General features: G+C 44.4%; 1 protein-coding gene across 1 annotated transcript in view; it reads left to right on the forward strand.

The window, feature by feature from the left end:
• Nucleotides 1-7,675, forward strand: part of MEP1A (meprin A subunit alpha) — a 39,005-nt gene extending 31,330 nt beyond the window's left edge. Inside the window, exons 9-13 of the mRNA XM_065401594.1 lie at nt 157-372; nt 2,522-2,995; nt 4,137-4,310; nt 6,737-6,941; nt 7,528-7,675. Coding sequence (XP_065257666.1) covers nt 157-372; nt 2,522-2,995; nt 4,137-4,310; nt 6,737-6,941; nt 7,528-7,675 — 1,217 coding nt within the window. The remainder of the gene's footprint in view (nt 1-156; nt 373-2,521; nt 2,996-4,136; nt 4,311-6,736; nt 6,942-7,527) is intronic.
• Nucleotides 7,676-16,592: the final 8,917 nt, after the last annotated feature.

The raw sequence follows: 16,592 nt of genomic DNA on the forward strand, positions 1-16,592 counted from the left end.
AAAAGATAGTGGTGTTGTGAGGCTTAAGAAAAGCACCACTAACTATACATGCAGCTGTTTCTTCTGCACTGTACATACATTTATGCCACCACAAGTCATATGCAGCAGGCAGAAAGATTAAAAAGAGGCAATAACTGATGCTCACTTTCTCTGTAGATGCTGGTTCTTTCATGTACTTCAACACTAGCTCTGGCCAGGCAGACGATATGGCTCTCCTAGAATCCCGGATCCTTTACCCAAAGAGAACTCAGCAGTGTCTCCAGTTCTTCTATAAGATCTCCGGAAGCCCCTCGGACAAGCTTGTCATCTGGGTTAGAAAGGACAGTGGCACCGGGACTGTTAACACACTCGTTAAAGTCAAAACCTTTCAAGGTATTTTTGAAAATATTAGACGACTACACAAAATTGGGGGTGGGGGATGGGGAGACATCCTAGTGTGTTCAGAAATGAGACAAACTGGTTCAGAAACACAAGAGTTTTCCCAAACCAATCAGGTCAGCATCTTGCTATCCAGGCAGGCATTCTGGTATCAGAGCACAACATACCTACTACGTGGATGGCTGTTTACAAGCCCTGGATGGTGAAATTCGGATGGTCCCAAACAATATAGGTCACCATTTTAATGCTTTGGGTAAGAGCAAAGCAGGCCTGTAAAAGATTTACATTTGCACCATGAGGGGTAACTAATCACTGTGCTCATGCAAATAGGAGCAATGATCCCCGGCATTGTTAATGCAAATAAGAGCTTTCATTCCTGACCATTTGCACATGTATTTGCTTCTAGAACATTTTCCATGCAAAAAATTCATCAACTCCTCATTGCTTGCCAGTGGAACGTGGTTCCAATGAGTCACTGAACTTAAGTGGCACCATCTAATACAAGTGCTTTGACATCAAACTTTAAACTTGTGTCTGAACAGAGAACATTTTGAGCATCCTGGGGTCACCCTGGAATAATAGGGAAGGGCGAAGGGGTAGCCAACAAATGGTCTCAATCTGCACCACACAAAGTCAAAGACTTAGGAGGCCAGATTCTGTTACTATGTCAGTCATACTAAAGAACACCTGACTTCATGAGCAATCCCACTGATTTCAATGCACCTGACATGTAGAAATCAATTGGACTTCTCAAGGAGTCATGTGCTATTCAGTGTGAGTAAAGGTATCCGAATCCGGCTCTCCTACAACAGAAAGGGCAACATTCAGCCCCTGTGTCACTCTAACGACTGCCATCGAGTCACCTTAAGGAACGAAGGATCTGACCCTGGTGGTTTATTTTGAGATTACTTTAGACCAAGTTAAAAAAATGCAAAACCAAACACTGATGAGAGTTGCCACTTTTGTGGGTTTGCTCAACAGCACAAACTCAGCTACCGTGAAATGGTTCTGTTGTGGTGGCAAAACCCAGGGAGTTTGGGGGACCTATGAATATCCTGCAGGTGGGATTTTCAGGATGAAGGATTGTACCTTAGCAAAATCAGGGTGATATTGGGACAGCTGGTGCCAGACTCCCTGAGCCTCTTGTTTGTCTCATTGACCTCGTATAACTTGTCTTTTAAAGTGTAAGCTCTTTGGGTTAGAGACTGCCGTTTACTAAATATTTGTACTGCACCTAGCACAATGGGCCTCTGGCCTAGCTGGCCTCTGGTGATACTGAAATATAAATTTATAATAGTAATAATAACAACCTGAGATCTCCACCCTTCAGGGTTATGGGGAAATCCACATGTCTTAGTATGTGGTTTAAATAAGTGGTTGGATAACAATAAATGTGCTACTAAAGACTTGTCTACGCTACAAAATTAAGTCGACTTAAGTCAATGTACAGACAGCACTGTAATTCACGTCCACAGTTACTCCTTCTGTTGGTGGTGCGTGTCCCCACCAGGAGCGTCCACTGACTGAAGTGGGGCATTGTGGGACACTGAGAGCTGGAGTCTGGCAGCCCTGCCTGGGGATAACAGCTGCCCCCTTCTCTCCCCCCCCCCCACATCACCTTGGCGCTGACAGCCCGAGCTGTCAGCTGGATGCCGGACTCACAGATGGCCCTCCCCCACCCCAGTGCTGACAGCCCTAGCTGTCAGCTGGATACCGGACTCACAGATGGCCCTCCCCCACCCCAGTGCTGACAGCCCTAGCTGTCAGGCAGATGCTGGGCTCACAGGTGGGGGCCCCACTGCCCTGGTGCTGACAGCCCGAGCGGTCAGCCAGGGACCAGGTGAGCCACGTGCCTGGCTGACAGCTCAGGCTGTCACGCCAGGGTGGGAGTGGAGGTGGCTAACAATTTGGGCGGTCACTGATGGGGTGAGGCCCTAACTACATAGACATAAGTGCTACGCCTCTTGTGGAGGTGGAGTTATGATGTTGCCATAGTGGGCCACTTACTTCAGTGGAAGCAGCATTCTAGTGTAGACACTGACATCAACGTAAGCCACCTTGTGCCGACCTAACTCTGTAATGTAGACCAAGCCTATGGTATATCGTTATTAATTGTGTCTCTGGTTCTCGTTTCTTCCCGTAGGAGATAGCGACCACAATTGGAAAATTGCCCATGTGACCCTCAATGTTCAAGAGAAGTTCAGATACGTCTTCCAAGGACTCAGGGGCAGTCACAGCAGCTCATCTGGTGGAATTTTTATTGATGATGTCACCCTAACTGAGACACCGTGCCCCAGTGCTGTATGGCTCATTCGGAACTTCACCTACATTCTCCAGACTTCTGTTTCAGGCTCTGTGATGCGTAGTCCCCGGTTTTATAGCCCTGAGGGCTATGGTTATGGTATAACTTTGTATCCTCATGGCACATCTAATTCCTACTTTCCAGATTACGCCCGCATTTCTTTTCACTTGTGCAGTGGAGAGAATGATGATGTTCTGCAATGGCCTGCTGAGAACAGACGAGCTATTATAACGGTGCTAGACCAGCACCCTGACATCAGGAACAGGATGTCCTCGAGCAGGAGCTTCACAACAGACAAGAGCCAAGTTTTGCCGGGTAAGTGGCTTCTGTATGAAAATGACTGAAGCAGCATGCACAAGGGAAAGGGAGTGTGAGCCAGTGGAGAGGGCATGGGACTTGGAGTCAGGAGGCCTAGTTCCCATTCCCAGCTCTTCTATTACTTTGTTGGGTGACCTTGGGCAAGTCCCTTCCATTTTCTGGGCCTCAGGCTCCTTATCTGTAAAATGGGAATAGTGATACAAGCTCACCTGGGATAAAAATGTGCTCTAGAAGTGTTAGGTGTTTATTAATAATTATTATTTATTATCATAGGGGCGAATGAGCCCAGAGATATGAGTTTGACTCTAAATATATAAAGTTCTTCCAAACCAGGTCAAGACCCAGAATTCTGCCTGTGTTCTTAGAATGGGTTCAGGGAGGTCAGAACACTTCCAAGCCAGTGACGTGATCTGATGAGTGGTGTGTCACAATGTGACATTGCAACACCACAAGAGCATCACCTTCCCGTGATGCGCCTGACCAACTGAACGTGCAGATTTTGCAGTTTGGCGAATTTGAATACAGACAGCTTGGTTGCATTTAGATTGTCATCCAAAGCAGTTTATTTAATGAATAAAGTAGTTGGAAATCTGTGGGAGTTCTAAGTTATCATCATCCAGAGCATATCCAGTAATCCCCCCCCCCATCCATATCTCTGTCTTCATCTATTGCTTCTTGCCTTACACTAAGATTATAAATTCTTTGGGGAAGAGGCAGTTTTTCGGTTCTGTGTTTGTACAGCACCCAGCACAGTGGGGTCTTGGTCCATGACTAGAACTCCTATGTGATATTGTAATGCAAATTAATAATGATAAGAAAAAAGAGTTTGATGTCAAAGTAAAACCCCAACAGCTGAGTCCCTATCTCGCCATACCTTTGTCAGTATGATCTTTTCTATATTAATGCTTTTAATAACAAAGATTTTTCACAGAACAATAATGATGGATAAAATCCAGAACCTCTAAACTCTCACACAGGTATTCAAAATCTGAATCTGACTTTGTGGCATGACTTCACCACTAGTTTATTAATGCAGAAAAAGTCCTTGTAATGATTTGACATCTATTGCTGAATAACATTTGGTTCTAGGCTTTTTGCTGATTAAAACCAAGTCATGCATAATCATAATATTTTGCAGATAAAAATGATACTTCAATGTGGGATAAACCATCTGTTGTTGGAACATTCGACCCTTCATGCAACTGTAATAGAAGCTTAGACTGGGGGTGGAGTAATTTCATCTCTCACAAACAGCTGAGACAGAGGAATTTCCTGAAAAACGATGACCTCATTATTTTTGCAGAATTTAAAGGTGCAGAATCTTTTTTCTTTCTCTTCATAGAATATCAGGGTTGGAAGAGACCTCAGGAGGTCATCTAGTCCAACCCCCTGCTCAAAGAAGGACCAACTCCAACTAAATCAAACTGAACAGGCTCTTCTTTCAATGTCAGTTCAGATGGGTATTCCAATAATGATTGTCATCAATCTCTGAGCCTCTTCTATTTTGCTGGGCCAGATTTTTAAAGGTGTTTAGGCACCTAAAAGATGCAGGTAGGCACCTTGTGTGATTTTTCAAGAGCTCCTAGGGGTCTAACGCCCATTGATTTCAATAAGAGTTAGGCATGTAGGCATTTTGAAAATCCCAGTGGGTGCTTATCTGCATCTTTAGGTGCCTAGATACCTTTAAAAATATGGCCAGCTGTGTCTATTTGGAAAAAGATGTCTGGAATTGAACACAGTATTCCAAGTAAGGATGTATCATTGATTGATGTAATGAGCTAGTATATTTTCAATAATCACCCCTGCTCCTAATTTCCGTCTTATGTCTTGATTGCTTATTTTTGGCTTGGGTGTCCATTTTTGGAAGGATATCTCTTTGATTGAATAACCTCTTGAACCTTGCCATTTAATCTTCTAGGATAACATTTTCAGAAGAGCTTAAGAGATTTAGGAGTCTAAATTTCATTTTCAAAAGATCCAAAGTTCCATTGACTTTAAATGGAAAGGAAATCAAAATCCTTAGAAGACTAAATCATTGACTTTCAATGGGACTTACGCTCCTAGGCCCCCAGATCCTCAAAGGTATTTAGGCACCTAATGCCTACTGATTTCTGTGGGAGCTGGGTTCCTAAATGCCTTTGAGGATCTGCGCCTAAGAGTTCAAATTTTCTTGAAAATGGGACTTAAACGCCTATGTTGCTTGGACACTTGAAAATTTCACCTTCAATCTTCTTTTACTTGCCTGCATGCTTCCTTTCCTGTTTAGGGGTATGCATTCCTTCTGGGACACTCTGCGCAGGTTGCTTGAATAGCCTCCATCCTGAGTCTATGGATTTTAATTTCCATTCTTTTGTCTTGGGCAGGGGTTCTCAAACTGGGGGTCGGGACCCTTAAGAGGGTCGTGAGGTTATTACATGCCGGGGTCGTGAGCTGTCAGCCTCCATCACAAACCCTGCTTTGCTTCCAGCATTTATAATGGTGTTAAATATATTTAAAGGTGTTTTTAATTTATAAAGGGGGTCACACTCAGAGGCTTGCTATGTGAAAGGGATCACCAGTACAAAAGTTTGAGAACCACTGGTCTTGGAGGTCAGCTAATTTCTTGACCCATCTCCAGTGTATTACTAAGAGCTTGTCTACATTTGAACACTACAGCAGCACAGCTATAGTGCTGCTTGTGCACCGCTGCAGTGTTTTAAGTGTAGACACACCCTAAGATGAGACTAGCCTGTCCTCCTCTGTTCTCGTCCATGCTCTTTCCAAGAAACAATCATTTAATGTGTTGAGAAATTGCCACTCTAAACCTTGTTCCATCGGGACATTTAATCTGTTTATACCCAGCTAACTGAAATCACCACTGATTACTGTTTTATTAGAATTCGTTACTGCTTTGACCTGCCTCAGCACTGTGCACTCAATTATAACCTTTCCCTGATCTGGAAGTTGGTAGAACAACCCTGTTAATATCTTTCTATTGTTATTACCTGGGACTTGTATCCATACGGATTTGATGTTTGTCACTCCACCATGTTTCAGCAAAGCACTTTATCTTCTAATTCACCTATTTCTGCTTTAAGATCTTCCTTTAAAGAGTGCCTCCAAACTTCATCAACTTTCTGTGCCAGCAGTCTGGTTCCACTTTGGTTCCAGGTTTGGTGCCTGTCCCTTTTGCATAGCCTGAAAATTCCCCAGTGCCTAATAAAATGAAACTCCTCCTGCTTATGCCATCTTGGCATCCATGTATTAGAACCCTGAAGTTTCCCCTTTTAGCTAGCCCTGTGTGAGGACATTGCATGGCTTCTATGGTAGCTTTCTCTGAATTGAAGTCATTTGCCAAGTAATCTCAATTATTGGTGAAGTGATTCCTATGTGTGTTAGTGATGGATTCAGACTGCAAAATGTGGATCTGGATTTCAAACATCCCAGGCTCTAAGGTTTGAGTTTGGTACATTCTATATATATACACACATATACACATTCTCTCTCTCTCTCTATATATATATATGTGTGTATGTGTGTGTGTGTGTGTGTGTGTGTATGTGTGTGTGTGTGTATAGCAGGGGCACGTTCTCCTCTTTTTATACATGCAGAGCTTCCTCCAATACCAGTGAGAGCTCCCTATGTGGAGCAAGGAGAGATAATATGCCATTGTTGAGATCCTTTGGGATGAAAAGTGCAATGTATAATAATGTCAGTCGCTATTAACCGCTGTCTCTCTCTTTATTTTCTTTTTAAAAGATCTAACCTATCTCAAAAAGACTGAAGTCCCTATTAAACCGGCCCAATCCATCACCAAAGGCCTCATTCTTGAAAGGCAGAGGAGATCAGCCCTGAACATTGGCCCCCTTGAAGACTGGCCATCCTACATGAGAGACCCGTGTGACCCAAATCCTTGCCAAAATGATGGAGTCTGTGTGAATGTGAAAGGGAAAGCAAGCTGCAGGTACCACGGGCCCCTTTTTTGCCAGCCGCCGATTTCTCATGCACTAGCTGATGCATCTAATAAACATTCAGCTCATGAGAAGATAAGACTCTCAGATCACCACTACAGACATTAATATCAAATCCTCCACATTGTCGGGCACAGTGATAGGAACACGGTACTCCTTTGCTCAGCCTTTGGGAATTCTCTTACTAGCAGTCCTCAGGGCAGTGCAGAAACTGCTCCCTCTGTGGGTGCTCCCAGGGGATGTAAATTACCCTAAAGGAAGTGGGGATGATGTGGGAGACTTGGCCCAAACCCCTCTATTGGGAACTGCCCCAGGCAACCCAGCCAGCTTGTCGGGGGGAAAGCCTCCTTGAGCTCCCTCTCCTTCTCAGCTCTGGGATGGGATGGTTCCCCATTGGACCCTGCTCAGGGTTGTGTCTAGATGGAACATCCTCTCTCAAACCAAACAGTCCTCAATCTACAACAGACAGGCCCCTTAGTTCTTTCAGGAGTTCTGAATGTAGATGGATGATCTTGCAATGGTCCTGCAGGGCAGGAAAATACCCACCAAGGCTTTACATTTGTTGCCTTTTATTCCCAGGTGTCCTTCAGGCAACACCTTCTTCTATACAGGTGAGAGATGCCAGGCGGCACAGGTCCATGGGAATCTCCTTGGAATGATGGTTGGTGGAGCTGCCGGAACAATAGTATTAATTATCATAATTGTTTCCATGCTAACTAGAAGATAAATGCTTCAGCATGATGATTTTCCTGGAGCTTGGGAGCATCTGGTTTTTAATGAAAACAGATGCAGGAATAAAATATGTAGAAACTCTCAAGATATGGATATAGAAAATGTTCTACTAAAATCTCAGTGACAATGCTTTTGCTCTGTAGGGCATAGCATTTAAAGAGCGCTCACCTAGAACTTCTCTTTTAATAAAAGTTTGTAACATGAGAACAACCTAGAGAATCTCTTCTGCGTGTCCTTTTATCAGATTGTTTATTCTAAGACAAGCAGGAATGAGGAGATCCCATGCATTTGATCTAACCAGTGAAAAATAGCCAGTGTTCAAACTCAGATAAAGTAACTGGAAGAACTTTTTAAATGATTGAGAGAAATTCCCTTATGGAAAAAGCCCATAGAATTCAACAGGAACAGACCCAATGGGCTTGATCGGCGGGCTCAACGGGTAGTGATCAACGGCTCCATGTCTAGTTGGCAGCCGGTTTCAAGCAGAGTGCCCCAAGGGTCGGTCCTGGGGCCAGTTTTGTTTAATATCTTTATTAATGATCTGGAGGATGGTGTGGACTGCACTCTCAGCAAGTTTGCAGACGACACTAAACTGGGAGGCGTGGTAGATACGCTGGAGGGTAGGGATCAGATACCGAGGGACCTAGACAAATTAGAGGATTGGGCCAAAAAAAACATGATGAGGTTCAACAAGGACAAGTGCAGAGTCCTGCACTTAGGACGGAAGAACCCTGCTACAGACTAGGGACCGAATGGCTAGGTAGCAGTTCTGCAGAAAAGGACCTAGGGGTCACAGTGGATGAGAAGCTGGATATGAGTCAACAGTGTGCTCTTGTTGCCAAGAAGGCTAACGGCATTTTGGGCTGTATAAGTAGGGGCATTGCCAGCAGATCGAGGAACGTGATCGTTCCCCTTTATTCGACATTGGTGAGGCCTCATCTGGAGTACTGTGTCCAGTTTTGGGCCCCACACTACAAGAAGGATGTGGAAATATTGGAAAGAGTCCAGCGGAGGGCAACAAAAATGATTAGGGGTCTGGAGCACATGACTTATGAGGAGAGGCTGAGGGAACTGGGATTGTTTAGTCTCCAGAAGAGAAGGATGAGGGGGGATTTGATAGCTGCTTTCAACTACCTGAAGGGGGGTTCCAAAGAGGATGGAGCTCGGCTGTTCTCAGTGGTGGCAGATGACAGAACAAGGAGCAATGGTCTCAAGTTGCAGTGGGGGAGGTCTAGGTTGGATATTAGGAAACACTATTTCACTAGGAGGGTGGTGAAGCACTGGAATGCGTTACCTAGGGAAGTGGTGGAATCTCCTTCCTTGGAGGTTTTTAAGGCCCGGCTTGACAAAGCCCTGGCTGGGATGATTTAGTTGGGGATTGGTCCTGCTTTGAGCAGGGGGTTGGACTAGATGACCTCCTGAGGTCCCTTCCAACCCTGAGATTATATGATTCTATGATTTAAGTAAAATCGAACTACTCTCGTAGTGTAGACATACCCTAAAAAACGTTTGCTCTGAAACTGTGAACCTAGTCAGGAGGAATGGTCTCTTGTCCATCAAGAACATCTATCAAAACTAAATGGGGCAGCTTACAAAGACTTTGTTAATTGCCCCATTAAAAATCAAGAACAGGGCAATGTGCAAAAGGGCTCGTCCCATCAGCTTGAATTTTGGAAGTAGGAAATTTTGTAACACCCTTGTCGATTCTCCCTTCTCCTTATTTTTCCCAGTGTTTGTTACCTTCCCATGTCATGTTTTAACTTACAGTCCTATTCTGTTGCCACTAAAGTCAATGGCAAAACCACAATTGTCTCCAATGAAAGCGGGAGCAGGTCCTTAGATTGTAAACGCTTCATGGCATGGACTGATCTCCAATACATCGGTACGTAACCAAAGACATTCTCCCGTCCATTGATTTCAGAGATACAGCTAAATCAGCCCCACTATCTTTTGTTTCTTTGCAAAGAACCATACACACATTTATGGTGTTGCCTAAATAATATGACATCATCCAGTCTTATTCTTCAGGTTTTTCTTCTTTTAATCAAAACTATAAACAATATGAATGAGCATTTATCAATAATTTTTACCTACATTACCAACCTGTGTGGTGGTTTTGCAATGAGCACAGAGGGTTACAAAGACCCAAACATCAGATTCATTTTTACTTAACCCAGGATTTGACTGCTGGTCTCTAACCCACTTTAGAATCCAGAAAAATATACTGTGCCTGGGAGGCTGGATTTTAAACTGTATGGGAGGAGTTTGCTGCCTGCAGTTACCTGTCACGAAGGCTTCGCGTTTTGGCTTGAATTATTCCCAAATCCCACACGGCTGAGTTTTTCCGAGGATCACTTTGCTTGTGCCCGTACACTTCAATTGCCAAAGCCCCTTCGTAAAGATGCTCCATGAAGTCTTCAGAAATATTTACAGAAAACTCCTATGTGGAAATGACAAAACTAATTAAACATTAAAAAGAATAAGTTGTTAACAATTGTGCTAATTGGACCTACAAATTTACCCTAATTGTGAGCTCAACTGTGAAAAGTGAGTGAAAGTTCACAAAACATCACAATAACCTTCAACAATAAATGCTGATGGGAAAAGGTGCATAAGGGCAACAGAAACACGGCATTAGTCCAAACAAAAAGGCCTACTGATATAAATCAAGGACCATGCTAAGGTCCTGACTTGTAAGCAAGAAAAGTGTGCAACCAGAAGTCAACAGACCAATTGGGGAACAATGGGAATGAGGGGATAGGCTGTTCCACCCATCAGTCCCTTAGGGTCCTCAAAAAGAGGCTAGAAGGAAAAGCTAGCTACTGCAATGCTGGGGAAGGAGCAAGCTTCATCATCATAACCGCTGCCCACTCTGTTTCCTGGGACCCTAGGGTTCAGAGTGACACCACTGTGCCTTCATCATCCTAATCCTGAAAGATGTCTTGACCCGTCTGGGTCAGAGAGAGGGACCCAGATGACACTGCCATACCCGCCAGGTCCAGCTACATCCCAAACGCCACATGGGATATGAGATTTTGTCTCCTCCCTCTCCCCCACAATGTATTATTTTTCTTCTCTACCTTATTACTTCTCTTTCCTCTCTCTTTCTTTTTTCCTTCTGTCCAATAAGAGTCTGTCTTAGCCGGCCAAGACTGCATACTTTGCCGTAAGCCTGTTACCAGAAGGGCAGCTAAATGCAATGCCCTAAATAGCCCAGTGCTGATACATGATTGCCAGGTCTCAGAGTGGCTGATAAGATCGTGTGCTGTGCCTATGTTTTGCCAGCAGAGAGGTTGCAAGTGAGGAAGAAGTTGCATTTTCTATCTTTGCTGTTCTTTTCTTTCTCCTTGTGTGTGTCTGCTGTCTTGTTGCGTCTTTTAGGAAACAGGATTGGATTTTAACAGCAATGACATCTCAACTAACTTCTCTTTTCCCTGAAAAGGACAATTACCAACTAAGAGACTTATCAAACATGGCGGGGGTTATTTGAGAACTCTCTCCAACTAAAGGGACAGTGAACAAGAGATGTTAAGATGAAAGCCTTATTTAATACTTAACATTTCAAATGCTTTAACCATTTTCCCTTTCCCCCCCCACTGTACCTTCAATAAAAGGTTAAAAGGATTTTTAATTATGTGTTTGCCAAGGTATTAAGTAGGCTGAGGTCTCTGAATACCAAACCCCAAAACTCGTTTAAAACTGTTTACTGTTGGACAGTTACAGGGGTCATGTTCACACCTTTAACTCTTTGGGCCCATACATGCCTTCTAAATTAATAACCCCCCCATTCTACACACACTTTTGGAGGTGACTCTAGATCAGACAAGCTACATAATCCCATTTATCCAAGTCTATTATTTCATTGACTGCTTTTTTGCATAAATCAAAGGCTTTTGACACTGGCATTTAAGGTTCTCCACTCAGAAGCACTAGGCTGATGTCTCCTGATTTCTGTACCTACTTCTACCTGCAAATTGCATTCAGTTTCTGCATATGGTAAAAATGAACACTTGGCACTTCTCTACCTGGTCAAACTATTTGTATTACAGTAGCACCTAGGGAGGCGCCTAGAACCTACAGAAGAGGTTGGAGCCTATTGTACTAGATGCTACACGTACATGTAGTAAAACAGTCCCTGACCCCAAGAGCTTAAAATCTAAATTAATAAGACAAAGAAGGTGTGAGAAAGGAAGCGTTATTACCCCTATTTTTCAGATGCAGAAGTCAGGCAGAGAAATTATCTGACTTGCCCAGCGGTTTTCAACCCGCGGCCTGCATGCGGCCCAATTAGCACACAGCTGTGGCCCAGCTGTGTGCTAAAGGCTGCCAAGGCCTGTGCAGTGGGGTCAGGGTTGCCGGCCGGCCCCGCATGGCGAGAGTCCGGGGTTGCCGGCTGGCCCTTCAGGGTCTGGGCTGCCGCCTGACTGCCCTACCTCACAGCCAGGTCCAGGGTCGGGGCTACCACCTGACCCCATGCCCAGGCCTCCGTTCTTGGCCCTACTCTGTGGAGGGGTCTCTGGACAGGAGGTGCTGGGAATAGGGGTCTGGGGCGGGGGCGGAGGACAGGGGAGTTGGGAATGCGCGCTGTGGTTCTCAACCTGCGGCCCAGGTAACACATTAATGCGGCCCACAATGGTAAATAGGTTGAGAACCACTTGCCCAAAGTGACGGGGGAGTCCGTGACAGAGCTGAGAATTGAACCCAAATGCCCAAATCCCAGTCCAGTGCCGTAAACCAAAAGTATCAGAGGGGTAGCCGTGTTAGTCTGAATCTGTAAAAAGCAACAGAGGGTCCTGTGGCACCTTTAAGACTAACAGAAGTATTGGAGCATAAGCTTTCGTGGGACCCACGAAAGCTTATGCTCCAATACTTCTGTTAGTCTTAAAGGTGCCACAGGACCCTCTGTTGTAAACCAAAAGAGCATCCTTCCTCAAAGCGCTTTACAAATGTTAACCAGTCCTCACAAAATCCTTCCATGTTACAGATATGGAAACTAAGAGAAGTTAAGTAACTTGCCCAGTGCCACAGTAAATCAATGGAAGGGCCAGGATGGGAATTCAAGAGACTCTGCTCACAGGCCTGAACTGATTCCAGACAGGTAAACTCAAACACACAGACTTTCAGACATTAAGGCCAGAAGAGACCATCATAATCATCTAGTCTGACCTCTTGCACATCTCTCATATAGTCTCTTCTATTTTCCTTTATTAGTAGTTCATTTTATTGTTCTATGTGATGTTTTTGGTAAACGGTGCTTATAAAAGCAGCTTGCAAGTGAAAGACTACAAATTCAGTGACTATATTAAGTTACTATAAATGACCATACAGTATAATCTCAGAGTTACGAACTAACCGATCTGTCACACACCTCATTTGGAACCAGAAGTACGCAATCAGGCAGCAGCAGAGAGAAAAAAAAGCAAATACAGTCCAGTACTGTGTTAAAAGTAAAGTACTAAAAAAATAAAGGGAAAGTCTAAAAAAAGATCTGACAAGGTAAAGAAACTGTTTTTGTGCTTGTTTCACTTAAATTAAGATGGTAAAAAGCAGCATTTTTCTTCTGCATAATAAAGTTTCAAAGCTGTATTAAAGTCAATGTTCAGCTGTAACCTTTTGAAAGAACAACCCTAATGTTTTGTTCAGAATTACGAACATTTCAGAGTTACAAACAACCTCCATTCCTGAGGTATTCGTATCTGGGAGGTTCTACTGTAATGATACTAAGTTTAGTAAAGAAACTGACTAGGCCAGTGGCAGCCTAATTTAACTATCTTGCTTTGCCTGTCTGCAAGTGCAGTCCTAAATAAAACAAAAATTACATTGCAGTGATCGAAGACAACCATGCACTGTGGCTCCTTGCTGATGGGGGATAAAGAGGGGTCCACCTCAGGGGCAACCATAACTGGCTCCAGTTGATCCCAGAAAGTGTATTTGCAGAACACAAAGTTGGAAAGATGCTGAGGCAAACCGGTAGCCTGAAGTATTTTAATCTAGAGGAAGGAAAAAGCAGAGAAAAGCACGTTTTAAATCAGTAAACAATTTTAATTGAAACAGTCAAGCATAACACAAAAGAAAGCCAGTTTGTTAAAAGGACATCTTCTTGCTCAACTGAGAGGCTAAAAATTATTAAACAGTTACTTTGACACAAAAGTCTTGACAAAAGAAGACTTGTCTGCCTTGAAATATTTGCAGATAAAATGCTTTGGCTGAACCAGCTGGAAGTCACCACTAGGTGTCATTGAACAACTGACTTTTGGGAGTAAAAACGAATGCTATGGGTTTTCTGAAAACTTCCTTTGTTCTACAAACATCCTGTTAAAGTAATTCTTGTCCTATTTGTAGGTATAGGTGCTAGGGGGTGCTTGAAATGGTTTCCATTATATACGTGTTTTACAGTTTGGTTCAATGGCTCTCAGCCCCCCCTACAATACAAATTGTTCCAGCATAACAGCTTGTAGGATGCTAGGAACAGCATAAAGTGAAAAGCCATGCCCACCCAAGAACTCATATACTCATAGGACTGGAAGGGACCTTGAGAGGTCATCTAGTCCACTCCCCTGCACTCAAGGCAGGACTAAATATTATCTAGACCAGTGGTTCCCAAACTTTAACAATCCGCAAACCCCTTTCACTAAAATGTCAAGTCTCGTGAACCCCTTCCTAAAAATGAATATTTCTAGGGATTTTATAAAAGCAATGATCTTGGAAATATAAAATTTGTTTTTATGACATGCTTATTACACACTATTTATTATTATTTATCATTACAGTATTTTTATTACATTATGAAAACGGCAACACTCTTCCAAGATCTCACTTTTGTAGCTTGTATCACTTTTGATTAAGTCTGTTACAAGACAAGGCTCCTATCAGAGGCGCCAGTAGAAAAAAGCGGTGGGGGGCAAAGCCCCTGCGCACCCCGGGGTCTGGGGGGCACTCCCGGAAAAGTGAGGGGGCCCGTGGGGGCTGCTGGAAAAAAAGGGGAGGGACCCGCGGGGGCAGCACGTGACCTTCGTCACCCCCCCTGTACTGGCACTTCTGGCTCCTATGTTTCATCAAGGAGTATCAGATGTGAAACAGCATGAAGGTATTTAAGAAGCCAACTCAAAGAGTACCTTCTACACAAGCATTCAGGTCTTGAGCAGTCCAGGCAAACAATGCATGTGACAACAAAGCTTAAACTTGTTCTTCATAACAATTTAAAAACAACACTAGCAGACTATTTAATATTAAAAACAGCAAAAAAAATCCACCTCCCTTTCTATTTCATATAAGGAGTCTTGAAGTTTAAATCTCCTCAGTGTGATAGATATGCTTGCTTTGATCTGCTTAGCTCTTGGAAGTCCCCAAGGCTCTGGGCTGCTAGCCCCATGCTGCCCGGAGTCCCTAGGGACAGTCCTGTCCGCCATTAGGGAATTTTTTCCCGAGAACCCCCTGTAACATTTCGTGAACCCCAGTTTGGGAACCACTGATCTAGACCATCCCTGTCAGGTGTTTGTCTAACCTGCCCTTAAAAATCTCTAATGACTGAGATTCCACAACCTCCCCAGGCAATTTATTCCAGTGCTTAACTACTCTGACAGTTAGGAAGTTTTTCCTAATGTCCAGCCTAAACCGCCCTTGCTGCAATTTAAGCCCATCGCTTCTTGACCTATCATCAGAGGTTAAGGAGAACAATTTTTCCCCTTCCTCCCTTGTAACAACCTTTTATGTACTTGAAACTGTTATGATGTCCCGTCTTCTCTTCTCCAGCGGAAGAATTACTTCTTCTGCCTTGCTTACAACATGCTTGCTAATATATCCCAGAATGAGGTTTGTTTTTTTGCAATAGTGTTACACTGTTAACTCATATTTAGCTTGTGACCTACTATGAGCCCCAGATCCCTTTCTGCAGTACTCCTTCCTAGGCAGTCATTTCCTATTTTGTAGGTGTGCACAGGGCCGGCTCTAACTTTTTTGCCGTCCCACGCAAAAAAGAAGAGTGCCGCCCCCCCCCCACGAGCGCCACGCCGCGCCGCCGTACCTCCCCCAGTGCCGCCGAAATCCCCGCCCCCCCAGCACCACGCTGCCTGAATCCCCGCCCCCCAGAACGCCACGCCGCCCGAAGCCACGCCCCCTCCGAGCACCGCACCAACCCCCACCCCTCCTCCGAGCGCCAGCCCCCGCCCCCCCAGCTCCGTGCCGCGCCAACCCCCGCCCCTCCTCCGAGCGCCAGCCCCCGTCCCCCCAGCGCCGCGCCACGCCGCGCCAGCCCCCGCCCCTCCTCCGAGCGCCAGCCCCCACCCCCCCAGCGCTGTGCCGCGCCAACCCCCACCCCTCCTCCAAGCGCCAGCCCCCGCCCCCCCAGCGCCGCGCTGCGCCAACCCTCGCCCCTCCTCCGAGCGCCAGCCCCCGCCCCCTGCCCCTCCTTGTTAGGGGTTCAGTAAGCATCTCCCATTTTCTCATTCACTACATGCCTACCTCCACACTGACCACCGAAATCTTCACATTTTACCAGGAAACACATAACTACAGCTGTTTTGAGTCATTACTGTGGGATAACGTAGTGGTTTTCTTACAAGGGGTCTGTGAGTGCAGAACTATATAGTAATACTCTAAGAACTATGGATTAACTCTAGAGTGCACCTTTAAAATTGTTTCAGAGTAGCAGCCGTGTTAGTCTGTATCCGCAAAAAGAACAGGAGTACTTTAGTCTCTAAGGTGCCACAAGTACTCCTGTTCTTTAAAATTATATTTTTTATTTAATAATTGTAAACTTACTATGGGATAATAAGAGACTATTTTAATGTAACATTTTAGTGCTATAGCTTTGGATAATTATCATTTTACTATACCTATAGTTTTGCTATAAAAATTATAATTTTACTATTAGAAATATTTTCCTTAGCCTTAACAAACTCAAACAAACTGAT

This window comes from Emys orbicularis, chromosome 3 (assembly GCF_028017835.1).
Source record: "Emys orbicularis isolate rEmyOrb1 chromosome 3, rEmyOrb1.hap1, whole genome shotgun sequence".
Classification (NCBI taxonomy): domain Eukaryota; kingdom Metazoa; phylum Chordata; order Testudines; family Emydidae; genus Emys; species Emys orbicularis.